Genomic DNA, 22174 nt, shown 5'->3' with positions numbered 1-22174 from the left:
TGCAGGCATCTACTGCCCTTCGGAGACTGAGAGGGATCCAGGGAAAAGTGCCATGGGAACCTTCCATGGGTTATCTCTCTGCAGATTTCAATCCCACTCCCCCCGCCCATGTCATTGCACATTTCCCAATGCAGAATAACTCATTTGCCCCCGTCCTAACAGATGCCTCAGACCCTACCTTTACTTTGTTTTTTTTTTTTTTTTAAGATTTTATTTATTTATTCATAGACACAGAGAGAGAGAGAGGCATAGACACAGAGACAGAGGGAGAAGCAGGCTCCATGCAGGGAGCCCCATGTGGGACTCGATCCCAGGTCTCTAGGATCACACCCCAGGCTGCAGGCGGCACCAAAACGCTGCACCACCGGGGCTGCCCCTACCTTTACTTTCTTACCCGCCTCTCCCCCACCAGGGGTGGACAGATTCTGAATCCAGCACCTTCCCCACCTGCCCCTACCCTGGCAGCAGTGCTTCACGACGGGGACTCTGTGTAGAGTTCTCAAGTATCCTGTTGATCGCTCCTGAGAAGCAGTTCGGCATTTTTAAACTCTTGTTGCAAGGCTCCAGACACAGCGTCTCGTCTTTATAAAGCGTCCAGGCTACACTTCTGGCCCATCTCTGCTTCCTGTGTCTGCTGCTTCCCCCTCGATGCTGCACGTGATGCTCTCATGTCACCAGGTGACTGCAGGGCTGGAGGCGCCTTGCCACTTGAGTTAATTGGATGTTTCATGATCATTAAGTGAGACGAAGAGAAAAACTTTGGCTGGTGCTCGGAGGAGCTCCCAGGAGGCTTGAGGTGGATCATAGATTCCAGAAGTAGGTGTGAGAGCAGAGCTGTTGGGCCGGAAGGCTGCAGTGCAGGGGAGCCCAGTACCAAGAGGGGTTGCACTTGGGATGACTCTGGAGAATGAGGTGTCCCGGTCCCCGCCCTAGGACAGTCTCCTGGGAGGACATGAGGGTGCTGGGGAGGGTCCAGAGCCAAGGCAGAGCTTAGGGACTATTTATTGAATGAGTGAAGGTGTATGATTCACTGATCACTCGATCGACCCACTCAACGGCTCTGAGGGGCAAGTGCAAGGTAGAAACTGAGAAGAAAAGCCTCCATGATCTAAGGCTGGTGGCTCCTGTTAGGCGGGGTTTCATGGTGATTATGAACTGATTTTCTCCTGATTGTGGGGGCTTAGACCACAGTGTGCAAGAATCCGCCTGCTTTGAGAAGTGATGCTCCGAGATTTGATTGACAGTTGAAAAGGCTCTAATGCTGCTGGCTGAGCTGAGAGTGTATTTAAAGGAAGGAAAGGAGGGAGGGAGGAAGGAAGGAAGGGTGGGAGGGAGGAAGGAAGGGATGGAAAAGAGAGGGAGGAGGTAGAGAGGAGGGAAGAAGGTGGGAGTGAGGAGGGAGGGAGGAGGGAGAGAAGAAAACAGAAGAAAGAGATTTTCATCCACAAAGAAACTGGACATGTGCCCAAGGAAATGAGGATTCAGGTTGGTGGTGGGTAATGAGAGGCTTAGCAGGAAGGTGCTGGGATGACAGGCGAGAGGATGCAGGGAGGACTGTTTCCAGAAAGTGTCAGGGCGTCAGGGGGACCAGCCTGCAGAGGCCCTGCTGCAACAGGAAGGAAACCCATGTTTACCCAGACCTGCAACGTGACGGCCCCCCTTCCAGGCCCCACGGGCTGAGTAATCTCAGACACATGTCCTAGAAAAAGGTTTTCAGGAGGCTTTGTCATCCGGGGATTTGTTTTTGAGGAATTTTATGTTTTTGTTTGCTTCTGACATAAAGGTATTTTGAGGACCCATGTGGGCCTGGCCTCGGAGCTTCCGGGCGCCGGCCCACCTGCCCGCCTGGTGTCAGCTCTCCACACTGCCTGGGCCTGTCTGCCGGCGAAGTTCCAGCCCTGGTGGCTTCTTGCACACCCCCATGTCCCCTGCGCGCGCGCTCTCTCTCTCTCTCTATCTCTCTTTCTCCCCCCCCCCCTGCAGCCTCTCACATGATCTTCCCCCTCCATTGCTGTGGCTGCTCCTCCCTTGCTCTTCCCTCTGCTTCCCCCGTGTTCCTGTACTCTAGATCCTTCTGGTGGAAGGATCCCCCAGCACCCCAGACATCGCCAGTGTCACACCTACTATGCGCCTCCTTTCTTCCTTTCTCAGCAAAGTGTATACCCTTTGTATAGTACATATTACTCCTTAAGTGTTTTTCCAGCCTTTATGAGCTCCCCCAGGTCGGGAAATTTGATGCACGTCTTGCTCACCACCATGTTCTACTGCAGAACAAAGTAGGCACTCAGCAACAACTCCTTTAATGCTTGAACGAGCAGATCTGGTTCATTTCCCTCAGAGTGCCCTGGCAGTGGTAGGAGGGAGCATACTGGAGGACTCCGCATTGATTGGTCATCCCATTAATTTGCCCCACAAAGAATACAACTATGTCACTTTGGTGTTTACATTATTGTTTTTTGTTACGTAAGTGATCTGTGACTACGTTCTCCTTGAGCCTGTTATAAAGAAGGCTAAAGATATCTTTGATTACTATGTAAAGGCAAGACCCCACTCCTCCCCAAAGAAAGCATTGCTAATGTGTTGGTAAATATTCTCTATTTTTTTTTCCATTCATTTTCATTACCACCAGGTAATACGTAGATGTTGGGTTTTCTTACTTTTACAAAATCAGTTCCCACTTTTGGGGGCCGTGGTACATGTGCTGCGATTGGTTTGCACCAGCTCACGAGAGCTGGCTGGGTTCCTCTCTTCCCAGATTTAGAGATTTCACAGAGGCAGCTTAAAACTGACCATGGGTGGGACTGGTTGCAGCAGGCAATCCACAGACACGACACACCCAGTGTGTTTGGAAAACCAGTAGTTAACCATGTGCCAGCATGCCACTATCTGGGGGGGCTTTTGTAAATGGAGATGACTCAGGAAACATTTCTGTGCGTGCCTCCTTGTGCAAATGTGTGAAGAGCTTCTCTAGGGGAGATAACCAGAAGCCCCACTGCTAAATCAGTTATAGGATGTGCAGATTTAATTTTTTTTAACAATGACTGCCAAAACTGCATTTCACAGGGCCAATTTAAACTTCCACACGTAGATTATGAGGCTTTTTCTCCCCACAAGTCTAGAGGGATAACATCTAGTATCTTGTTTTCGTTTGCATTTCCCTGAGGTTGACCCATCTTTTTGTGTGTGTCTTAATCATTTTTATTTCCCCTTCTGTGAATTTCCCATTTATGACTTTAGTTTCTTTTTCTTTGGGTCATTTGCTCCTTTGTTATACAGTTTTGCTTCCTACCTCCGGCCAAACACATCTTCCAGAGCAATTCTTTGATCTGTGCGGTGGAAAATCTCTTTTCCTGGGCTGTAGCGTGCCCTTTAACTTTGTTTGCAGGTAATTTTGGTCATAAAGAAAGTCCAGCTTTGAAGTCTAATGTATCAAAGATCCTGCCTATTGGTCCGTTCAAGATGAGCCCTCCTGTCACACTGTGATCATTCATTCCTCCCAACAATCTGATGTTGCAATGAATACCCCCATTTACCGGAGGAGAAACAGAGTCTTAGGGAGGTAAAGGGTGAGGCAGGATCTGTAGCTGGGTCTCTTCGGCGTCATTATCCCTTTGCCTTTGAACCACGGCTCCATGCTGCTACTGCCACAACCCTCAGGACCCCTGCCTGCTGCTCCGCAGCACCTCCTGCTGACTCAGCTTGCCCTGCCTCTCCACCTCCTTCCTCACTGGGCCTGTTTCATCTACACAGATGCTCCCTGCTGGAGTCTTCTTGTTCTTCCAAGTGATCCCCTTGGTCCGGCCTTAAAACAGCCCCAGGCCAGCTCTCCTCCCCTCCCCACATGCCTCAACTCCAGTCCATAAACAATGCCTTTTTTTCCCTCAACAAATTCCACATACCTAAGCTTATCCTAATACATCAGCCTCTGTCCCATTGACCTTCACTTTCTAAGGCGTGAGACGGGCACTGGCTCTTTGGTCCCCAGACTGCGGGGATCTGTATCGGGCTCTCTGAGTAGGCCCTCCACGTCTGGTTGTAAGAAGGTGACACCTCTTTGCTCTCCTCCATTGGAGAAGATATAAATAGAGACTGACTTCACAGCAAGGACTCTTTCCAAACATCTGCACATATGCTTTCTCCAGAATCCTGTCTTCCATCTCCATCTGACACCATGTTATCCCCAAGCCTAACTGAAGGTCAAGAGCCGTGGTTCCCAACCTCTCCATCCGGAGCCCTGCTTTTGAGTCTGGCTCTTCACGTTGCTTTGCAGGCTTGGTTGTGGCCTCTGTCAAACTTCAGTTTTAATAACCCATAAAAATGGTTGTCTGTATATCAGCTAACTGGAATTGAACTAAACACTTTAAACAAATGCAAAAAAAAAAAAAAGACATTTCCAAATCTAAAAAAAAAAAAAAAGAGAGAGAAAGAGAGAGAGAAACCCATTATGTAAATTTAAATCATTTGAAATAATTAATAATGTAAAAATGAGGTACTGTGTTTCATATGTGGTAATTGAATGTTACCATCAAAGATTCATAACGTCAATTATATGAAGAGCTTTCATGAAAGAATCTTGTTGCTGTTAAGAAAAACAATTGTTTTCATCTTTAGGCCATGAGCACCCCCACTCCAAATTACGTACCATATCTCCTTCCATCTTTATTTTTGCAGCATTTAGGATGTTATAACTAAAGGATTACTTGAGATTTTTGATTTTTTTTTTCCCCTTAGTATAGCAGAAGTCCCAGGAGGACAGAACTCTCTCTCTTCCTTGCTGCCATGGCTCAAGTGCCAGCGACATGTCTCCATCACTCAGGGCTCCATGCGGAGTCAGTGGATGGATGGGTGGATGGAGAGATGAGTGTGAATGACAAGACTCTCACATCACTCACATCACTCCCAGACCTCAGTGAAAGAGCCCTCCCCCTCTCACCTCTGTCTGTTTGAGAGCTTCACCTGGGCACACATCCCCCAGTATCGATTGCTTAGGTTTAGAGCAGTTCAGGTCGATATTGTTAAAGTTTAAAGCACAATAAAAGTCATGACTCCTGAAAATGAATGTTCATGTTTATCTTCCTTGAAGTAAATGTACTTCACCTCAGTTTCCTGAGATACGTACCAATGGCTGACCAGTATTTTTATGGATCGGTATCAATGACACTAATAAATTACCATTGATTGTGCAACTGAGTATATCAGGCATTGTGCTTGGTTTCTTGTAAATATTATAAAAACTCTGAACAATCTTTGGAGGGAAGTACCTCTGTTCCTATTTTCAAAGGAGGAAACAGGATCTCAGTGAGTTTATAAATGAGTAGAGTGAAGGAAGTTGGGTATTTCTGAGGCATTGCTATACTTGGGTTATTAAGTTTGTTTTCTCAAATGGATAACTGGACTTCTCTCTTTTTTAATTTTTATAATGGTCACATGAGAAGGAGATGATTTTTTTTGTTAAAACAGTCAATGAGTTAATAGCTTTATACTTTATAATACTTTTTTATACTTTATAATACTTTATAATAGTTTTATACTTTGCAAAACTAGTAATACATATATTTTTTTAACTCCACATTCAGCAAGGACCTATCAAGCAGCTCCTGAACCTACCCTACAGGCGTTGGGTCTGTTTGGGCAGAGAGAACCTTGCAGACACTGAGGACTTAGTCTAATATAGGAGACGGCCATTCATATGCCAGCTACTATCACAGACCCTCGAGAGGTGCACTGTGTAGTGTAATGAGAGCCCGTAGTCACTCCCTGTCAGGGAGATCAGAGAACACTTCCTGGGGAAAGAGATACCTGAACTGAGGGCAGGAGGATTAACGGAAGTCAGTTGGGTCCTTGGGGGAAGGGAAGCACCCCTGCCAGTGGTGGGAACAGCGTGGGTGTAGGTGATATGGTGACAAGGAGGGACTGGCTGGCCAGGGCGGCTGCAGGGCAGTGAGCCAGGGAGCCAGGGGTGAGACGAGGACAGAGAGAAAGATGGGCAAGGCAAATGGACTTTGAGGACTCCACTAGGAATGGTTTCCCTTTACCCCTAAGATGTATGAAAATATTCTGAAGGCTTTTGATCAAGGGAACAGGTTGGTCCTGTTTGCATATTGGAAACATTCTTCTCTGGGGACATGGTGGGGAATCCATCTGCAACAGGGCAGGTGCAGCAGAACCAAGTCCTTCTGTGGTCCAGGTGAGGGCCAGGGAGAGCATGGGCAAACCCATTGGTGGCTGAGATGGAGTGAAGTGGGAGGGTTTGCTGGGAGATTACATTTGGGAAGTGAGGGGAGAATCCAGGGTGGCTCTCAGATTTCTGGCTTACGTGAAAGACTGGATCATGGAACCACTTACTAAAATAAGGAATCTTGGAAGAGAAACCAGGTTTTTAGCTTTTTTTTTTTTTTTTTTTTCTTTTTTGTTCTAGTGATGATACGGAAAAGTCACTTAAAAAAAAAGATTTTATTTTTAAGTAATCTCTACATTCCGTGTGGGGCTCAAACTCATAATCAAGAGTCACATGCTCCCCCGACTGAGCCAGCCAGGTGCCCCTGAAAAAGTTATTTTTAACCATGTTAAATGTGTGGTGCCTTCAAAAATCCAAACGGAAGACTTCAGGTCGTCAATCCAATGTACAGGTCGTGAACTTAGAGAAAAACGTCTGGGTTAGGAACATAACTTTCATTGAGTGGCCATGTGCTACGTTCCATTTTATGTACTGTACTCAGAATGCCCGAACAGGCAAACTTATTGCTCTCCTAGCGCTTAGGTTCTGGCTGGAAGAACAGATTGTCAATAAGCCTCCAGTGTGGTAATGTGTTATGGAGTAAAATAAACCAGCGGAAGGGAGGTAGGAAGCGCCGCTGGGGAATGTGGGCATCCCTGACTTTCAGAGAGGTGATTCTGACCTGGAAACAGAGAAGAGCTACCAGAGTCAAAAATAAAACTAGTCATTTCTCAGAGGCCAAGAGAAGAGCATATTTCAGGGCTGAGGAGTTGACCCACGTTGCAGGACCCTGCTGAGGATTGAGCCTGATGTGGGCTCAAACTTATCTTAAAATCTGAGCAGTGTGTAGGGTGCTCCCTTGGTGGTGATAAGGAGGCAGAAATCAGGTTTTATTTTTGCGGGGGGGAGGGAGGTTGGAAGAGCGGGTGGGGTACTGAAGAACAGGGGCCCCCAGTAGGCATTCTTCGGGTGAGTTCATTGCTGAGGCGAGAAGGGAAGTAGGGTAGTGGCCGGAGGCGCTTGAAGGTTTGACTTCTGTATGTGTTTTATTTCTAATGAGAGGAAGTTGACTGTATTTAAAAGCCATGGAGGTGGAGCTAGTTTAGGAGAAGCTGAATATGTAAATTAAGAAGAGAAAGTAATTGAAATGGTCATTAAAATTTACTTTTTCTCTGACCCTGTGCCAAATGCCGTGGCTGCTGGGATGAGCCATAGCATGACTGTACCACCAAGAAACTCACCCAGATGTGTAGACCAGCAATGCCAAGATGCTGGGTGGCCCCGAGGAGCATGGGGCAGTGTGCATGGTAGGCCAGCATTTGTTGGGGCTAAGTGCACAGGACGTCCAGCTGTCCCTGTCCCCTGACCCCGACAGCTTACACTGGCCGGTGGATAGTGACCGTGGCGCATAAACAGCAAGCTTGCAGGATTGCTTCCACACCAAGGTTCAGATGTGAAGACAAACGAGCATGACTTAGCAGGCCATCTGGTGATTGAATCTAAAGCTGCAATAATTGATTCTGAGGACGTAGGCCTAGGCGTGCATTGATTTTGGAGCCAACTGGCTAAGCGTTGGCTGACACCCAGGCAGATGCTGCTGTGACTTTCAGATGCTGGTTATAGAATTTGCACAGACATAAAGACATTGAGAGATCCTTGGAAAGAGTCCTTCAGTGCCCCAGGGAGCATCACAGTAGGAGGACAGGGATGGGCAGGAGGAAGGGCCTCAGATTGGGAAGCTGGAGTCTGGATTCCATTGCTGGTTCTGCCCTTGGGCTGGATTCTCCATCTCCCTAAGCCTCCCATTTCCTATCTGTGAAATAGGTTTATAGAATGATGCGATTTTCTTTTGGCCCTCGGCCCCCATTTTGAACACGTGGATTCTCAGACTTAAAATAGCAGCTCAGAGATGAAAAAGGAAAAGCTGCCTTTTCTAGTGAGGCCTCACCCTTCCTTTGGGGGTAATCACAGTCCCCAGGCCAACCATACCCTTATCTTGCTAGACTCCCGTTGAACATTTAGTTTATTCAAGTGCTCACCTAGGTTGCTGGGAAGACCCAAATGACCAGCCTATTGCCTATGCCTTCCCACAGCTTGTAGAGGGCAGAGAAGCTGGCAGTATGTGGGTGGGGGTAAGGTGATTTCGAGATGAATAAATAGAAAGTGGACCCTGTGGGATGCAACAATGGTGTAATGACGGAAGGATAATGTGGGGGTGGATGCGTGTTTTTAGTAACAATAACTATGCCAGTCATTGTCATATCTACCACAATGACCCTTTAGAAGAAGAATGCCCCATGATTAGTTTATATATGAAGAACATTAGGCTCAAGAGGATAAGGAATTTACAAGTGAACAGAGAGAGAACTTGAATAGAGATCAGATTTCGAAGCTTCCACCGATTGTCACTACACCAAAGGGAAACATCTCCATGAAGAGGTGACATTTGAAAGGTCATTGAGACACAGGTAGGATTTTGAGATGAAGATGAGGCTTTCGATTCATTTAAAAAATATTAATTGTGTGCCATTTATGCCAAACGCCTTGCTGGAAGCCAAGAAAACACAGTGGTGAGCGATGTACTCTGCAAGCTTAGAGAACCTTCAGTCTCTCTAAGAGAGAGAAAGACACAGAGAGCTGTACCTCTGCACAGACAGGTGTCCTTAACAAACTCGTGCAAAATGTTCTGGGGACAGAGGAGGGAGCAATTATCCCTGCTATGGGTGCTGAGGGAAGAACTCCCAAAGAAGGGACAAAACAAATGAGGTCTTGGTGGATGAGAAGCAGAAAGCTAAGTGGGGAAAAATGTCTGAGGAAAAAGAATATTCAAAAAATATTTCTAGGGGGCTCCCGGGTGGCTCTGTCATAAGCATCCAACTCTTGATTTAGGCTCAGGTCATGGTCTCAGGGTTGGGAGATCATGCCCCATGTCAGAGTCCACACTCAGCATGGTGTCTGCTTGAGATCCTCTCCCTCTGCCCCTCCTGCTCACACACACACACACACACACACACACACACACACATACTCTCTCTCTCAATAATAAACAAAATCTTTAAATATATATATTCATAGATTACCCACTTGGGGCAAGGTTCTATGCTAGGACCTCTGAAAATCAACAAATAGGTCTAATCAGAAGGTACTTGTATTTGGTGTGGTGGAAGTCACTGAGTGAATGCTTCCTGACCAAAAAACGTAGTTAAGAAAGTGATCAAAACCTTGAACAATAGTGTTCATTTATAGTGAACCTTAGATGCTCATTTCCGTTGCCTGGCTTGATAGTTGTGGCCTCTCTGTAATTAGAGACTCTGCTCCATTTTACAGAAAGTGGAGGGATGAAAGGAGCATCGCGCGTGTCCTTGTACTAAGGAAAAATGTAGACTCTAACCCAAGCTTTTCAGTGCCCCCCACAAAGAAGCGCTCGAACGTTCCTCACACCTTCTCGACATATCTCTATAATTGACCAAACCTACGGTACTGATCACCTGTATAGGTCAGCAGTGCAAGACTCAACAGGTGATACCACGGAGGAAATGATAACCTTTGTTCAAGGAGACACAATGATCATGGTCCTTGTTAAGAACAGGAGCTGTGTTGAGTCTAAGCCTTGCGTGGGCCTTGGATTCTCAATATTCTTGTTGAGTGGTGTGAGCGTGTGTGTGTTGGGGGCTTGCGGTGGATTGAACAATAGCATCTCCTAAATGCTAAGTGGTGTTGAGGAGTCGATGTATGGGATCCGGAGGAGAGGACATTCATTTTAGGCCGTGGCAGCCAGGGAAAGCTTGCTCCCAGTGAGAGCGTCTGAAATAGGTCAGAAAGATGGAAAGGGAACAGCTCCTGCATCAGGCCCTCGGGCTCCTATTCCCTGAAGTGTCGACACCAAATAAGCAGCTGGCAGCTGTGCCTGAGACTGGTCCGGCTGTGGGCAGGAGCTGGGGGCGGGGGGGGGGGGGTGAGTGGGGGCAAGTGCAGATGAGCAGATGAAGAAGTATCCCAGAGCTTGGTCAGGGTGTGTGGTAGCAGCCCTTCTGTCCTGCACGTGCTGCATGTGGCATTGAAGGTCAGTTACCAGACTCAGCCAGGGCTAGGTCTGAGTCAAGGTGACACACAGGGACCCAGATCACCAGTTGAGGCGGGGCTCTAAGGCATGCGGGCCAGCTGGGAGACCCTGGGAGCACTGAGAGATAGGGGAGGTCTGAGTTGCAGAGGGGAGCCCTGGCCCTGGGGTACTACCCACATTCACACACGGCCAAACCATGCTTCTGTGGCATTCGGTACACAGATGTACAGCAGCAGGAGAAGGAGCTGTCGGAGGGAAGGGGGCGGTGTGCAGGAGCATCCATGCCCTGGAGGACCAGCTTAGGCCTCTCTGGACTGCCCCAGGGTTGAGAGGGAGCAGGTGAAGGATGAAAGATGTGGGCTAAGAACACAAGCCCTGGCTGCAGGGCCGGGTCTCGGCAAGGATGGCTGGGCTGAGCTGCACAGGCTATGAAGGTGCCGTGTTCAGGTCAACCAGGGGCAGCATTCTGCTATTACACAGTCGTCATAGGAGCCCCTGCCCTAAACCTTCCAAGCACCCCACCTATTGGCTAGTTGGCCTGGCCCCTCCCCCAGATCTTCACATTCCCTACAATCCATACTTCAGGGAGCTATGTCTGGAATAGCAGATGGCCTTCAGGGTCCCGCTCATCACTCTTCCTGGCATGTATTCTGATTGGTGGGCACCCGCACTCAACCAACTTGGAATATGCACCCCCCCCAACTATAGGTACAGCCCAGGTATATGCCCTAATGAGCAGGATGGAGGAGTCCAATAGGAGAAAAATAAGCCAAAGGACAGGGTTCAGGTGAGAAGGTCCTATGACTGGAAAGATCTCTGCTCATTCCTGGCTTGGGGAGGGGCAGGGGTTGGGGGACAGCCCTTGGAGGGAGAAGGGGGCTGAGGCTGCTGATCTTTCCAGACTAGTCAGTCCTGGCTCAACCCCGGGCAGTGGGGCTGGCTTTCCTTGTGGAGAAACCTTCCATCTCTGTGGAAGGAAAAGGCAGAGTGACCACCTGGTCTCAGCTACTCAGCACTGACTGAGGCTGCGTACTCCCTGCTACTGTGGTAGCAGGTCACAACTGTCCCTGACATCCTGTGGATTCCCGTTAAGGCCAAACCAAGGTCACCATGGACTGGAGAATGGCTCTGTACTCCTTGGAACATCCTGGGGACCATGACTGGGCCTGGGCGTGGTGGCTACAGCTCCCACAAATATTTGATTAGCTGCAATTGTGGCTGTTCTTCATTCTCCTTGGGAAGCATATGGCTGAGGCAGATGGCTCAGAAAAGTCTGAATCACATAAACAGGGCTCTTTGCCTCCCATTTGCTGTCTCCTAATGACTTACTAACAGAACGGGCTTCAGGATCAGAAGACGGGGCTTGATACCCTCCTCAGAAAACTCTATGCTGTGCCTTGCAGGCGTTCTTGTGCCTGCCTTTTGGAGGGGAGCATGGATCGGTGTGGGTGCCGGGCCATCGTGAGGACGTAGCAGGAAACAGAGCCAGCCTCCTGAGCTAGCTGCTCGAGCCTTAGACTCAGCTCACTTCCACAAATGTTTATTAAATACCACTGCCAAATTCTCCGGGATTGGGTCACTTGGAGTTTTGGGCAGCTGCACATTCTATAAATATTTGCCCGGCCTGGACACCTCACGAAGCACTGGCTCTGTGCTAAGCCCTCCCTTGACTGCAGTGTCCACACTGATCATTTAGGACCAGTGCATTTAGATTTTATTCTAAGTGTCATGAGAGGTGGTGACACTGGGTTTATATTTTATATTAATCGACTCAAGAGTGGTAATAGTAGAAGCATGTTCAATATTGAGAGAAAATCCTAAAACGACAGAGAAAGGATTAGATTCATCAGAGCCACACTTTGAATGTGAATTTACAGGATTCGCAGATGATTGGCAAAGGAGGTGGGGGGGCAGGGAAGAGGAATCAGAGATGACCAAGAAGCACTGTACTACTAGGGGTAAGAGATGGGGGGGGGGGGGGGTCAGGGAACACTTTTGGGAAACTAAAGCAGAGGTCCTACCTTGGATGTGTAAGTTGATATCTGACATCAAAGGCAAAGCGTCTTGGGGCTGAGGGATCATGCCCATGACGCAGGAGAGGGACGAGGCTAGTGTCACACAGTTGAGAGTTCTCAGCCTCTAAGTGGTATATAAAGTGCGGGAAGGGACTGAGGTCCCCTGGGGAGAGAGAAGAGCCCATAAAGGAAAAGAGACATGGCTCTAAGACCCGGATGGGCGTCTATGCCCCAGAGAGGCAGGGAGCACAGTCAGAGACATCCTATGGGATCGAGGGGGAAGCAAGGTGCTCAGCAATAAAGAGTCATAGTTATTATTATTTTTTCTCAGAACTGAAGCTGGGAGCATTAAAAATCCACACCCTCTACCCCCAGATCTCCCGAGAAAGCAGGGGGAGTCTCCATGCCCCTTCATCCTTGCGAGCCATGCCCACGGCCTTGGCCCAAGCTTGCTCTCTCCCCAGAGCTGAAGGCACCTGAGGATTCCCCCTCGCACATCCCCTGAGCCTTTTACCGGTAGTTGGTAGACTACATGCTGCTGCCCGTGTGGCACCAACTCTTCTCTGAGCACCTGCTGCTTATTAGCATCTGTGCCAGATGTTCTCATGGGTCATCTTGTTCAACCCTTCCAGCCCCCAGTTCCTCCAGCCCTCATTTCTGTTCCTCTCCTATCCCCAGTTTAGAGGGGAGGAAACTGAGGCTCGCAAGCACACAATGTACAAATAGCAGAGCCCAGGGCACATCCGTGGCATTGAGCTCAAAAGCATTTCTTGTCCTTGCTGAAGCCGGAGGCCGTGCAGTTGACTCTGCCATGGAAATGCACATGGAAGCACCTGAGCTGGCTGGGTGGGGAGGACAGATCGGAAGGAAACCCAGTGGGTCACTGGCATCTGTTGGAGGCCACATGCTGGCCTTTTTATTTGAGATTATATAGCCATGCATGTTATTGGCTAACAGAGTGTTATCAACTGCTGGCCTTACTGGGCTCCCTCTAATAGGTAGGTCACAATGGTTATAATTAAGTAATTAAGTCTGCTCCGTGGAGATGGGGGAAGGCTCACCGCTGAATTGCAGTGGCAGCGCTTGTTCATTTTCAGTAGGTTAAATGATGGTTTTTCTCTGCATTCTTTGATTTAGTTTCTGTAAACATGAATTTTTGCCAGACCACAGTATCTGCCGGGTAACAGGAGTCTTTGTGCGGAATAGGCTAGGAGGCTGACATCCTGGGTGCCGGGACTACTGCTGGCATTCAGAAACTTCTGAGCGCCACCCCCCACCTTTCTTTCACCCCACACTCATTAGTCATGAAGTCGTGGATTGATTCCATGCTATTTCCAAGCGACTGTTGTATGCACAGCCCACTGTTCTGTCGTTCTAGGATTTCACTTCTTCTACAAAACATAATTGATGGAGCAGTGTGAGTCCAGGGAGGAGAGAACAAAGCTGGGAAATGTTGGACTAAATGTTGAAGAATATTCCTTGTCATTGTTGTACCATCACCCGTGACTGGCATTATGTCTACCATATTGCCTGTGTGGTTGTTTAAACAACACATGAGTGAGTAAACAAACTTAGGGATGAAAGGATGGAGTCTCCGATGGACCGTCTACCATATTTGATGCTGAGGATGTAACTTAACTTCTGAGATCCTGAGCTTCCTCAGGAGTAAAATGAAGACTCTCATACCCCAGGTCAAGTGAGATAAGGGATACAAAGGACTCCAACCGATCCCAGGCTAGCTTCTGTGGAGCAATTTGCAATGGGTGAACAGATTTGTATTTATTATACCTTACAGAGAAATGATGTTTCCAAACCATGTAGTTAAGAAATAATGACGTCTACGCTCAAACCCAGTTTGTTGTACATAACTTGCCACCTCAGTTCAAATTGTTTACGTAGGCCATATAAGATGTTGTAAATTAAAAAAAAAAAGATGTTGTAAATAATGTAGTGTATCCAGGGAGATGAGAAAGGCATTCAGACAAGGAGATGTCTGTGGAAATGAGCAACAAAGGGATGACCCATTCCCTACTCCACAGACAGATGAGCAAGACAGATACACCCCATAAGGCTCTCTGATCATCCATTTCTGAATTCCAGTGTCTCCGCAGGACCTGACGCATAGAGGGTGATTAATAAGAATTTAATGAATACATGAACATGTCTTATCACAAAAAACACAGAAACCTATTAATCTGGGATTATGGGTAAGGCATAAACTCCTATCCTTGTCAATTGAAGCAAAGTATTCCATATTCCACGGGCATCACATATTTTAAATAGAAAGCAAGGAAAACATTTGTATTTTTTTTCAAATGGCAATACAAATGACAAGTAAAATACAGCCTTTTATCAATGTCACCAAAATAATATGTTTCAGAAATTGAAGTTACATTTACATCTCTTCAGATATTCCACAGAAGCGCTTTTATATCTGAATGCCCTGTTAGCAGAAATGCTGACCCGCTTCCCCCATCTCACATTGGCGGAGGAGCCCTGGACCTACATGATGAAATGGGATCCTCTTTTGAAAGCCAGGTTAGGAAGGATCTGGGTCTGTTTAGTCTCCTGCTACTGGGGCTTTTTCATGGCCACACAAGTGCTCTGGTGAAGAGGGTTCTTTAGAGTCCTAGGAAGCTTGTAGCCTCAAAGGTGAGCTCCTTGCTGGTCCAGGCATCTGCATAGGGTTTGGGGGTCCTGCCTCAGGACTTCAGATTATCATTTTTTAGGTGACATTTACATGTTCAAAGCCTTGAATGTTGCTATTCAAAGCACACCCTTTGTGCCAAGTTTGATGGACCCACAGAACTTTCCAGCTCATAATGTAACCAAACCAACCCTTCTACTCATGAACCCTTGGGACATTATGAACATCCAGAGTCATCATCCTTGGCTCCACTGCTCCTCAAGCTACCTTTATTTCCGGAAAACGGTAGTCCTTACCATATCCATACAGTATGTTAACACCTCTTTGGTTGCAGAAAGTCTCTTCCCCAGTCCCAAGGGTCTCCTTGGAAATTCCAGAAAGAGTCATCAGCACCTTGGCTGTTTTCTCCCAGGGGTTATACTCTCCCTGCATGGATTGTTTTACTTGTGGTCTAGTGACAGGGGTCTCCAAGGAAAGTAGTAGCTACGGTGGGGTCACACAAGGTCATGTCATACCCCTCTAGCTTGGCAATGAGTGTTACCTGGCCCTACCAGCCAGAACACATGTAGGTGATAGGGGAAGTCACTCTGATCATTCTCTAGAGAAACAGTAAACATCTGCTTCAAGGGAGTTTTCTTTTCTGCCTATTCTTTGAAACTGTTAGGAAAAAATAATAATTTGGCTTCAAGGTGACTTCTTGTCCTTGCTGTTCCTAGAAATAGCCAGAAAACCACTTGGTTTAAAGAATCATTATCATCTTCACCTTACTAGGAAATCTGCTTGGGTTTTGAGAACTTTACAGTTAAATATACTCCTTTACTCCTCAACTCATCAGAGTCTCAGATTCATTACGGAAATTAGGCTGGGTATGATTCTTGCTTTATGTAAGCTCAGATTGAATGGGATGCCCGAGGGCCATACAGTGAGAAAGCAGAGGGGCAAGTCTAGGAAAGTCAGTTTACCTCACTGAACGGGGTCCTTTGCTAAATGATAAGAAAGCCAAGGTCCTGACCTTGAGTTGCTCTTAATGTAACTTGGCTTTTCCACTCCTATGAGCTCTGTTGTGTTGGAGGATTCTCATGTAAGAACATGGCCTGGGTTTGAAGAAATTCAGTGATGGCTTCTCAGCATCTTCTTTGGCCAATAGCCCATGTCTCACCCAGCCATCCCCAGACCTGGAGGGTTGGAAGGAGTCTCCCAGAGATTTGACTGTTCAGCACAAACCTGACTCTCTGGGGAGCTCCTGTGTGCAGGCAGAGCCATGGCTATGTTCTTGGAGTTGAGAATGGGATTCATTCCACAATTAAATGCCCATGAGAGTGCTGCAGGCTTGGACAGAGGGTCCGTGTCAGATGGACAGAACCTACACTGTCTCATCTGCACTCACAGGGGCCTCTGGGGCTGGTGAGGGTGTGCAGCAGAGAGAAGGCCATCCTTCAAGTTGTAGACATTTAGAGGTAACACAGATATGCAGATTGTCAGTATCACTTGTGTGTGTGTGTGTGTGTGTGTGTGTGTGTGTGAGGAGCTCAGTAGAGCATAAACATCTTTTTACTCTTGCCTTATGGCCTCAAATATCAGATTAAGATGTTTGAAACTCGCTTCTTGAATGATGGGAGCCATGGAGGAGTCCTTCTACATCTGCCCTATTCTGTTCCCCCTGTTCCTTTCCTTTCCTTTTCCTCTCTGTTCCTTTTTCTTCCTTCTCCTACCTTTTTTACATTACCTCCTCCCACTTAAAGTTCCGGCTGTCCTTTCAGATACTTACATGTGATACCAGCCCTGGCACACACACAAGCAGACAGATGTTTGGAGAGACTCTAGTCTATACCTTTTTATTGGACCACTTGAGCATTTGAGTAGAAATCTGGTTACCATCAAGTAAAAATATTCTAAAGAGAGACATGGCTCTTTACCCCACAGCTAAGAAAGGGAAGCATCCTGAATATCCATAAGGTTTCCAAGGATGGAGAGAACATGCACGTTCCTCATCTCTGGGTGCCCAGTGCCTGGTGCACAAAAGGCGGGTGAGCTGCAACAAGTGTTTTCTGTTTGCAAACGAGAACTCTATAAAATGAGCTGGAGAGCCAGTACTAGAAATTCCAGGAAGAGGCCTCGCCAAGAAGATGAAAGTCACATTTCCTTCAGAATGTCAGAAAGAGAGAGCCAAGATAATGGGCAAGGTATCAGAGTGTGCACTGTCATTGTTGGGGGAAGAAGCTGAGTGGTAACAAAGCAGGCAGGCACTGTCTCAGTGATGCCCACGATCCCAGAGGGTATCTGTGATCAGTGAGCCTTCCTTTGTAAGTAGACACCTGTTTTATGCCCTCCTTAACAGCGATAAGAAAATGACACAGAAAGTCCCATAAGGCATAAGAAATGCATCATCCTGGGCCTAATGGGGTACTTTGGGATTTAGTGATCTTCAAATGCCATGGAGTCCTGTGGTCTAGTTTGTCAATATGCTCAAAGTCAGAGGAGTTTAATCTCCCATAGAAATGTGGCCAACAGGCAATGCCTGGGTTGGTTAAACATCATACTCATAATCTCAGAGTTGTAAGATCAATCCCCACATCAGGCTCCGTGGTCAGCAGAGAGTCTGTTTGAAATTCTCTCTCTTTCTCTGTCCCTTCCTCCTGACCCCCACTGATGCACACACGCTCTCTCTCTCTAAAATAAATTCTAAAAATCTTATAAAAAAAATGTGGTCAGTGGAACTGTATTCAACAGAGAGCACTTAGACCTTTTTCTAAGCACAATTAAATAGTCTTCCTACTGCATATTGCACATCCAGTATGTGCCTGGTATTAGGATCTTAATTTATTTTATGCTCTTTGTATCTATATGGATCCCAGGAGGTCAGGGTGGATATGACCATTTTTCACGTGGAAAGCTGTGGTTACAAGGGGTGATGTCACTTGCCCAGAAAGGCTGGTGATTGAACTGTTTTGCTGGCTGTCCCTCCTGGTACTAGACGGCTCAGTGCTGCTCTGACCTTCAGAGTCTTTACCCCATCCATCCTCTGCCACAGTGTCGGGCTGGCTGATAGATCAACTAGACCTTGACAGTGATAGAGAAAGGGCTGGTGCAGCAAATAAAAACAGAAGGGCATTTGCACACAAGGATCACTTCTATTTAAAAGCCACATCAATTTGAATCCAGTGGGTCTAAATAGGTCTGCATTAGCCTGGTAATTCCATTTCCTTCATGACGAAGTGCAAATTAGAGCAGGAACATCTGAGCAGCCTTGGCAATGACCTGGAATTTTACACATTTGTGTTCTGTCCTCTGAAGCTACAAGGCAGGTGTTGACTTGGGTGTCACTCTGCACTGGGAGGGGGAGGGTAAGAGTGACCCTTTGTTCCTGTTTCCAAGGGATTCTTCAAGCCATCTGAGGCCAACGCATGAGGCATTTAAGCTGCGGCATTTCTTTGTTGGTTGCACTGATTTTTCCTAATATTTTTTGGGCTTTCTTTGCAAACATGCTATTTCATTCTTTCTGTAGTGAGTTACAGAGGACTTACCTTTTGCTAGGAGGTGGGTGCATTTTATTCATTCACTTGAGACTTCTTGGTTGCTAAATAGATAGATGCGAGGATGTATCCACACAATGACTTGTTGCATAGCAAATACCAAGAGTCCCGCATCTTTTCCTCTGAGCCTTCATCTGAAATAAAATCTTCCCTAGCAATTTCCTACAAGGATCAAGGAATTAGGTAACATACAGGAAAGCATGTTGGAAGCTGTAAAGTACCACACGGCTGGTCATTTTATGAGTAAGTAATCATTGCCTTATATTATATAAATATTAGCATTATTTATTTTAGATTATTTTTTTCTATTTTCCCTAGTGTGCAGTTTATGTGTTAAGTGGTTCTGAGAAATTCAGTTCGCTTTCCATAACTCTGCTCAGTGGATGCAGCCAAGTCTCTTGTCATCATAGGATAGATGTGTCTTCCTGAAGTTGAACTCAACTTGCAGACAGTGTTTAGGGGCTAGGGTATATTTAGAATGCTTTGGAAGACAAAGAGTCAAACAAGTTCCTTTAAAAACAATGTCTAATACAATTAGAATTCACTTACCTAAAACTCAAGACAGAGTGTTCTCCATATGGTACCTGAGGTATAAACAACATTTTCAGGAGAGAGACTCTCTAGGTACTAGGAAGTCCTTGGAGAAGGAAAAGAAGTTTCCATATTTCTCTGTTCTCCTCTTTCTCCCTGACTTCAGGAGAGGAGTATTATGGAAGACCTCAGAGTGTAGGGGAACATGTGAGTAGGTGAGAGATTTAGCAGGCATTAATTTTCAGCCAAGGAGTGCCACATGACCAGATCATACAGTTTGTGAGGGATTGGTAAGGTTCTTCTGAGATGCCAGCCTAGTTCACTCAACAGGAGTCTTTATAGGTTGGGATGTCATCCTTCAATGGTTTTAATCTTTGGACACCATACTGTAATTGGGGGCCATTCCTTTCCTTGAGCCGGAGTGGCACCTGAGCAGGCTGGAGGGACAGGACAGGACTGGAGCTCATGGGCTCCCGCTGGTTCTTGTTTTTCAGACAGCAGCAGCCTGCACTCAGCCTGCGCCCATGAGAACGTCGTGCACAGCCGGGTCTTTCAGATCTTATACAGGAATGAAGAGGTTCCCATAAATGACGCTGTGATCTTCCGAGCTCATTTGCTCTTAGATGGAGAAAGGGTAAGTCATGGCATCTGCCGCCAGCCACAGGTACATCTGTGTCCACTGTGAGGTAAATGGTAAGTGAAGGAGACACCATAGATTTGCTCTAAAGTCCAACAGGGATCCATGACTTTAGAGAATTCCTGCACTTACTTATTTATTCATTTTTGTACTTATTATTTCATTCATATACTTCCTCCTGACATATTCCAAGCAGTTTCCCTTAATTAGCTTACTGATGCTTTTATTCATGGTGTATGGGCCTGTTTGTTCATCTGTTCTTGCACTCTGTCAAGGAGCCAGTCAGTGGACACCTACTGAGTATCTGCTTTCTGCAGGGCTCTGTTTGGACCCTTGACTGAGGGACAAAGCTGCAGAAGGCAGCAGGAACTCTACCCTCCAGGGATGGGGAATTTAGGAGGAAAACAAGTATAGGAACCACCACCCTGGTGGGTGACATGCACAAGGCTGGCTGTGTATATAAATAAAGGGCCCCAAGGATGGAGCAATGAGCTCTGTGGGAGGCATCGATGGTTCTACCAAGGAACCAGCTTTGAGAAGCACAACCTGTGAGTTCCTCAGACTAAGAGGTGTAGAAAGAATGCCCCATGCCCCATGCCCCATGCAGGGGGTCAGCATGAGGAAAAGCCCATAGACTTTGGGAATCTCATTCCATTTATTGGTGACTTGATAGAAAATTCTCTATTCCTCAGATTAGCACATCTCAAAGGAGTATCTGAGGTTTAAGGCATGGCTCTCGGCTCCCCAGTCCTACCTCCGATCTCCACTGCCACATCCCAGCTGCTCATTTCCTCCTAGAATACCTTTAAACATGTGGAAATGTATTCCCATTTCAAGAAAGTCTGATTAGAGGCATGTCCCCCACTCACATTCCCTAAGTGGTGTGTGGAATGGTTCCTGCAGGACCAGGCATTACCTTCCTCCTCTCATGCCTCACGGCTTTCCATCCACATCTTTTATGGTCTAGGTGGTGACCAGGTTCCACTGTGTGGCTGGAGGTGAAAACCTGTCACTTGTTCTTCATTCATTCACTAATCCATCCATCCACGATTTATTGAGTGCCAACTACCACCTGCTAGGGGCCAAAGATAGAATAGTGACCAAGAAAATAGCCCTGGTGTCGTGGGGCTTATATTTTACCATTAAACCAATACATTTCAATGTAGTCAAAAAAATAAATCAAGTACATCCTATCACTGAGTCTCCCACTGTTACATGCTCCATGTACTCATCTATAAGAAGCACCCAAAAAGGCCATAAGAGTGGGAATTGGCACCCCTGTTGGAGGTCCTGTGAGTCTACACTGGACCCAAAGTCGAAGAGAATTCACGGTAGGTCCCCTCTGCAAGACTTTTGCTGCTTCACCATTGTCCAGAGAAAAGCTCCTATACAACATTCACACAAGCTGGAGATTTTTCCCTGGAGGGGAATAGACAGGGGAGGCCTCCCTGAGAAGTCAACATTAAGCTGAGACCCTGGTGCCGAGGATTCAGGCATGCCAGGAGCTCAGGAGGATGCGTCCCTGGAGGAGGGCAGCAAAGATGAAGGCTGTGAGGTGGGAATGAGGTGATGTGTCCCAGCAGAAATGATAAAGCCAAGGTGACTAGCACAGTGAGTGGAGGGAAGGAGCAGGAGGTGAAGTTATAGAGGTAGATGGGGCCAGACTTGGTGTTATGGGACCCGGGAGGGAAGGCAGAGCTTATTCTTGGGTTACAGGGAGCCATTGATTTTGCCAGAAAGGTGGAAGGGCATGATGTTTGTCTTAGATTTTGTTCCCCACCCCCCTTCAGTCTATGGGCTTCTCAGGGCTGGAGTTTCCTCTGTCTTTGCAACACCAGTGCCTGCCATGGGACTCCATGTATGACACCCTATGGGTGTGGGCAGATGGGACTTAGTTGGTGAATGAACAGCTGAATTTGGAAGCCCTCCTTTTAGGGGCTTTGTAACCACCTTCTTTCCAAACAGAAATGGATATCCCCAGTGTGCCCTGTTACCCTTCAGTTACCCTGAGCCCCGGCTCCCCAGTGCCATCACGGTGACTATGAACACTTGATCTGTAACTGCAATCAAAGAGACCCAGACCAGCTCCTGTTAGCTGCGCTGGCTGTCTTCTGACAGCTGGCGCATCACCCCTCTCTGCCTTTCCCACCTGCTTTGGATGCCAGAGCGAATTGCATCCTTACCTTCTGGTTTCTGTTTGGGCTCAGAGTGTGAGAGGCCTGGTGGTGATTGGAGGAAGAGAGGAGAGTGTGGCCAGAGACTCCTTCCATGCTGGCTCAGAGAGGGCTGCCTGTCCCATGTGCTGGAGCCTGCTTAGGCTAGCTTGTGAGAGCCAAAGGTACACGTCTCTTTCTAGCTCCTCATTCAAGGATGTCACATGGGTGGCTGGAAATCAATGCTGTTGGGAATATTTGCACCATTTGCACCAGAGGAATTGGCAATACTGCAAATTAAGGTTTTAAATTTTCCTTCTGAGAGCCAGATGTTAAACATTTAGCCAACATCTCAGCTTAAGGCAAGGGGCTCACTTC

The 22174-nt window shown here is 47.1% G+C and overlaps 1 protein-coding gene across 2 annotated transcripts in view; it reads left to right on the top strand.

Moving 5' to 3' along the window:
* Positions 1-22174, top strand: part of FAM135B (family with sequence similarity 135 member B) — a 277653-nt gene that overhangs the window by 158706 nt on the left and 96773 nt on the right. For both annotated transcript variants that reach the window (XM_038555598.1, XM_038555597.1), the window contains exon 4: positions 19501-19640. In XM_038555598.1, the coding sequence (XP_038411526.1) occupies positions 19501-19640 (140 nt within the window). The remainder of the gene's footprint in view (positions 1-19500; positions 19641-22174) is intronic.

The sequence above is a fragment of the Canis lupus genome, chromosome 13 (assembly GCF_011100685.1).
Source record: "Canis lupus familiaris isolate Mischka breed German Shepherd chromosome 13, alternate assembly UU_Cfam_GSD_1.0, whole genome shotgun sequence".
Classification (NCBI taxonomy): domain Eukaryota; kingdom Metazoa; phylum Chordata; class Mammalia; order Carnivora; family Canidae; genus Canis; species Canis lupus.
Note: the sequence above shows the minus strand (reverse complement) of the source record. Positions and strands in the feature narration are given on the sequence as shown.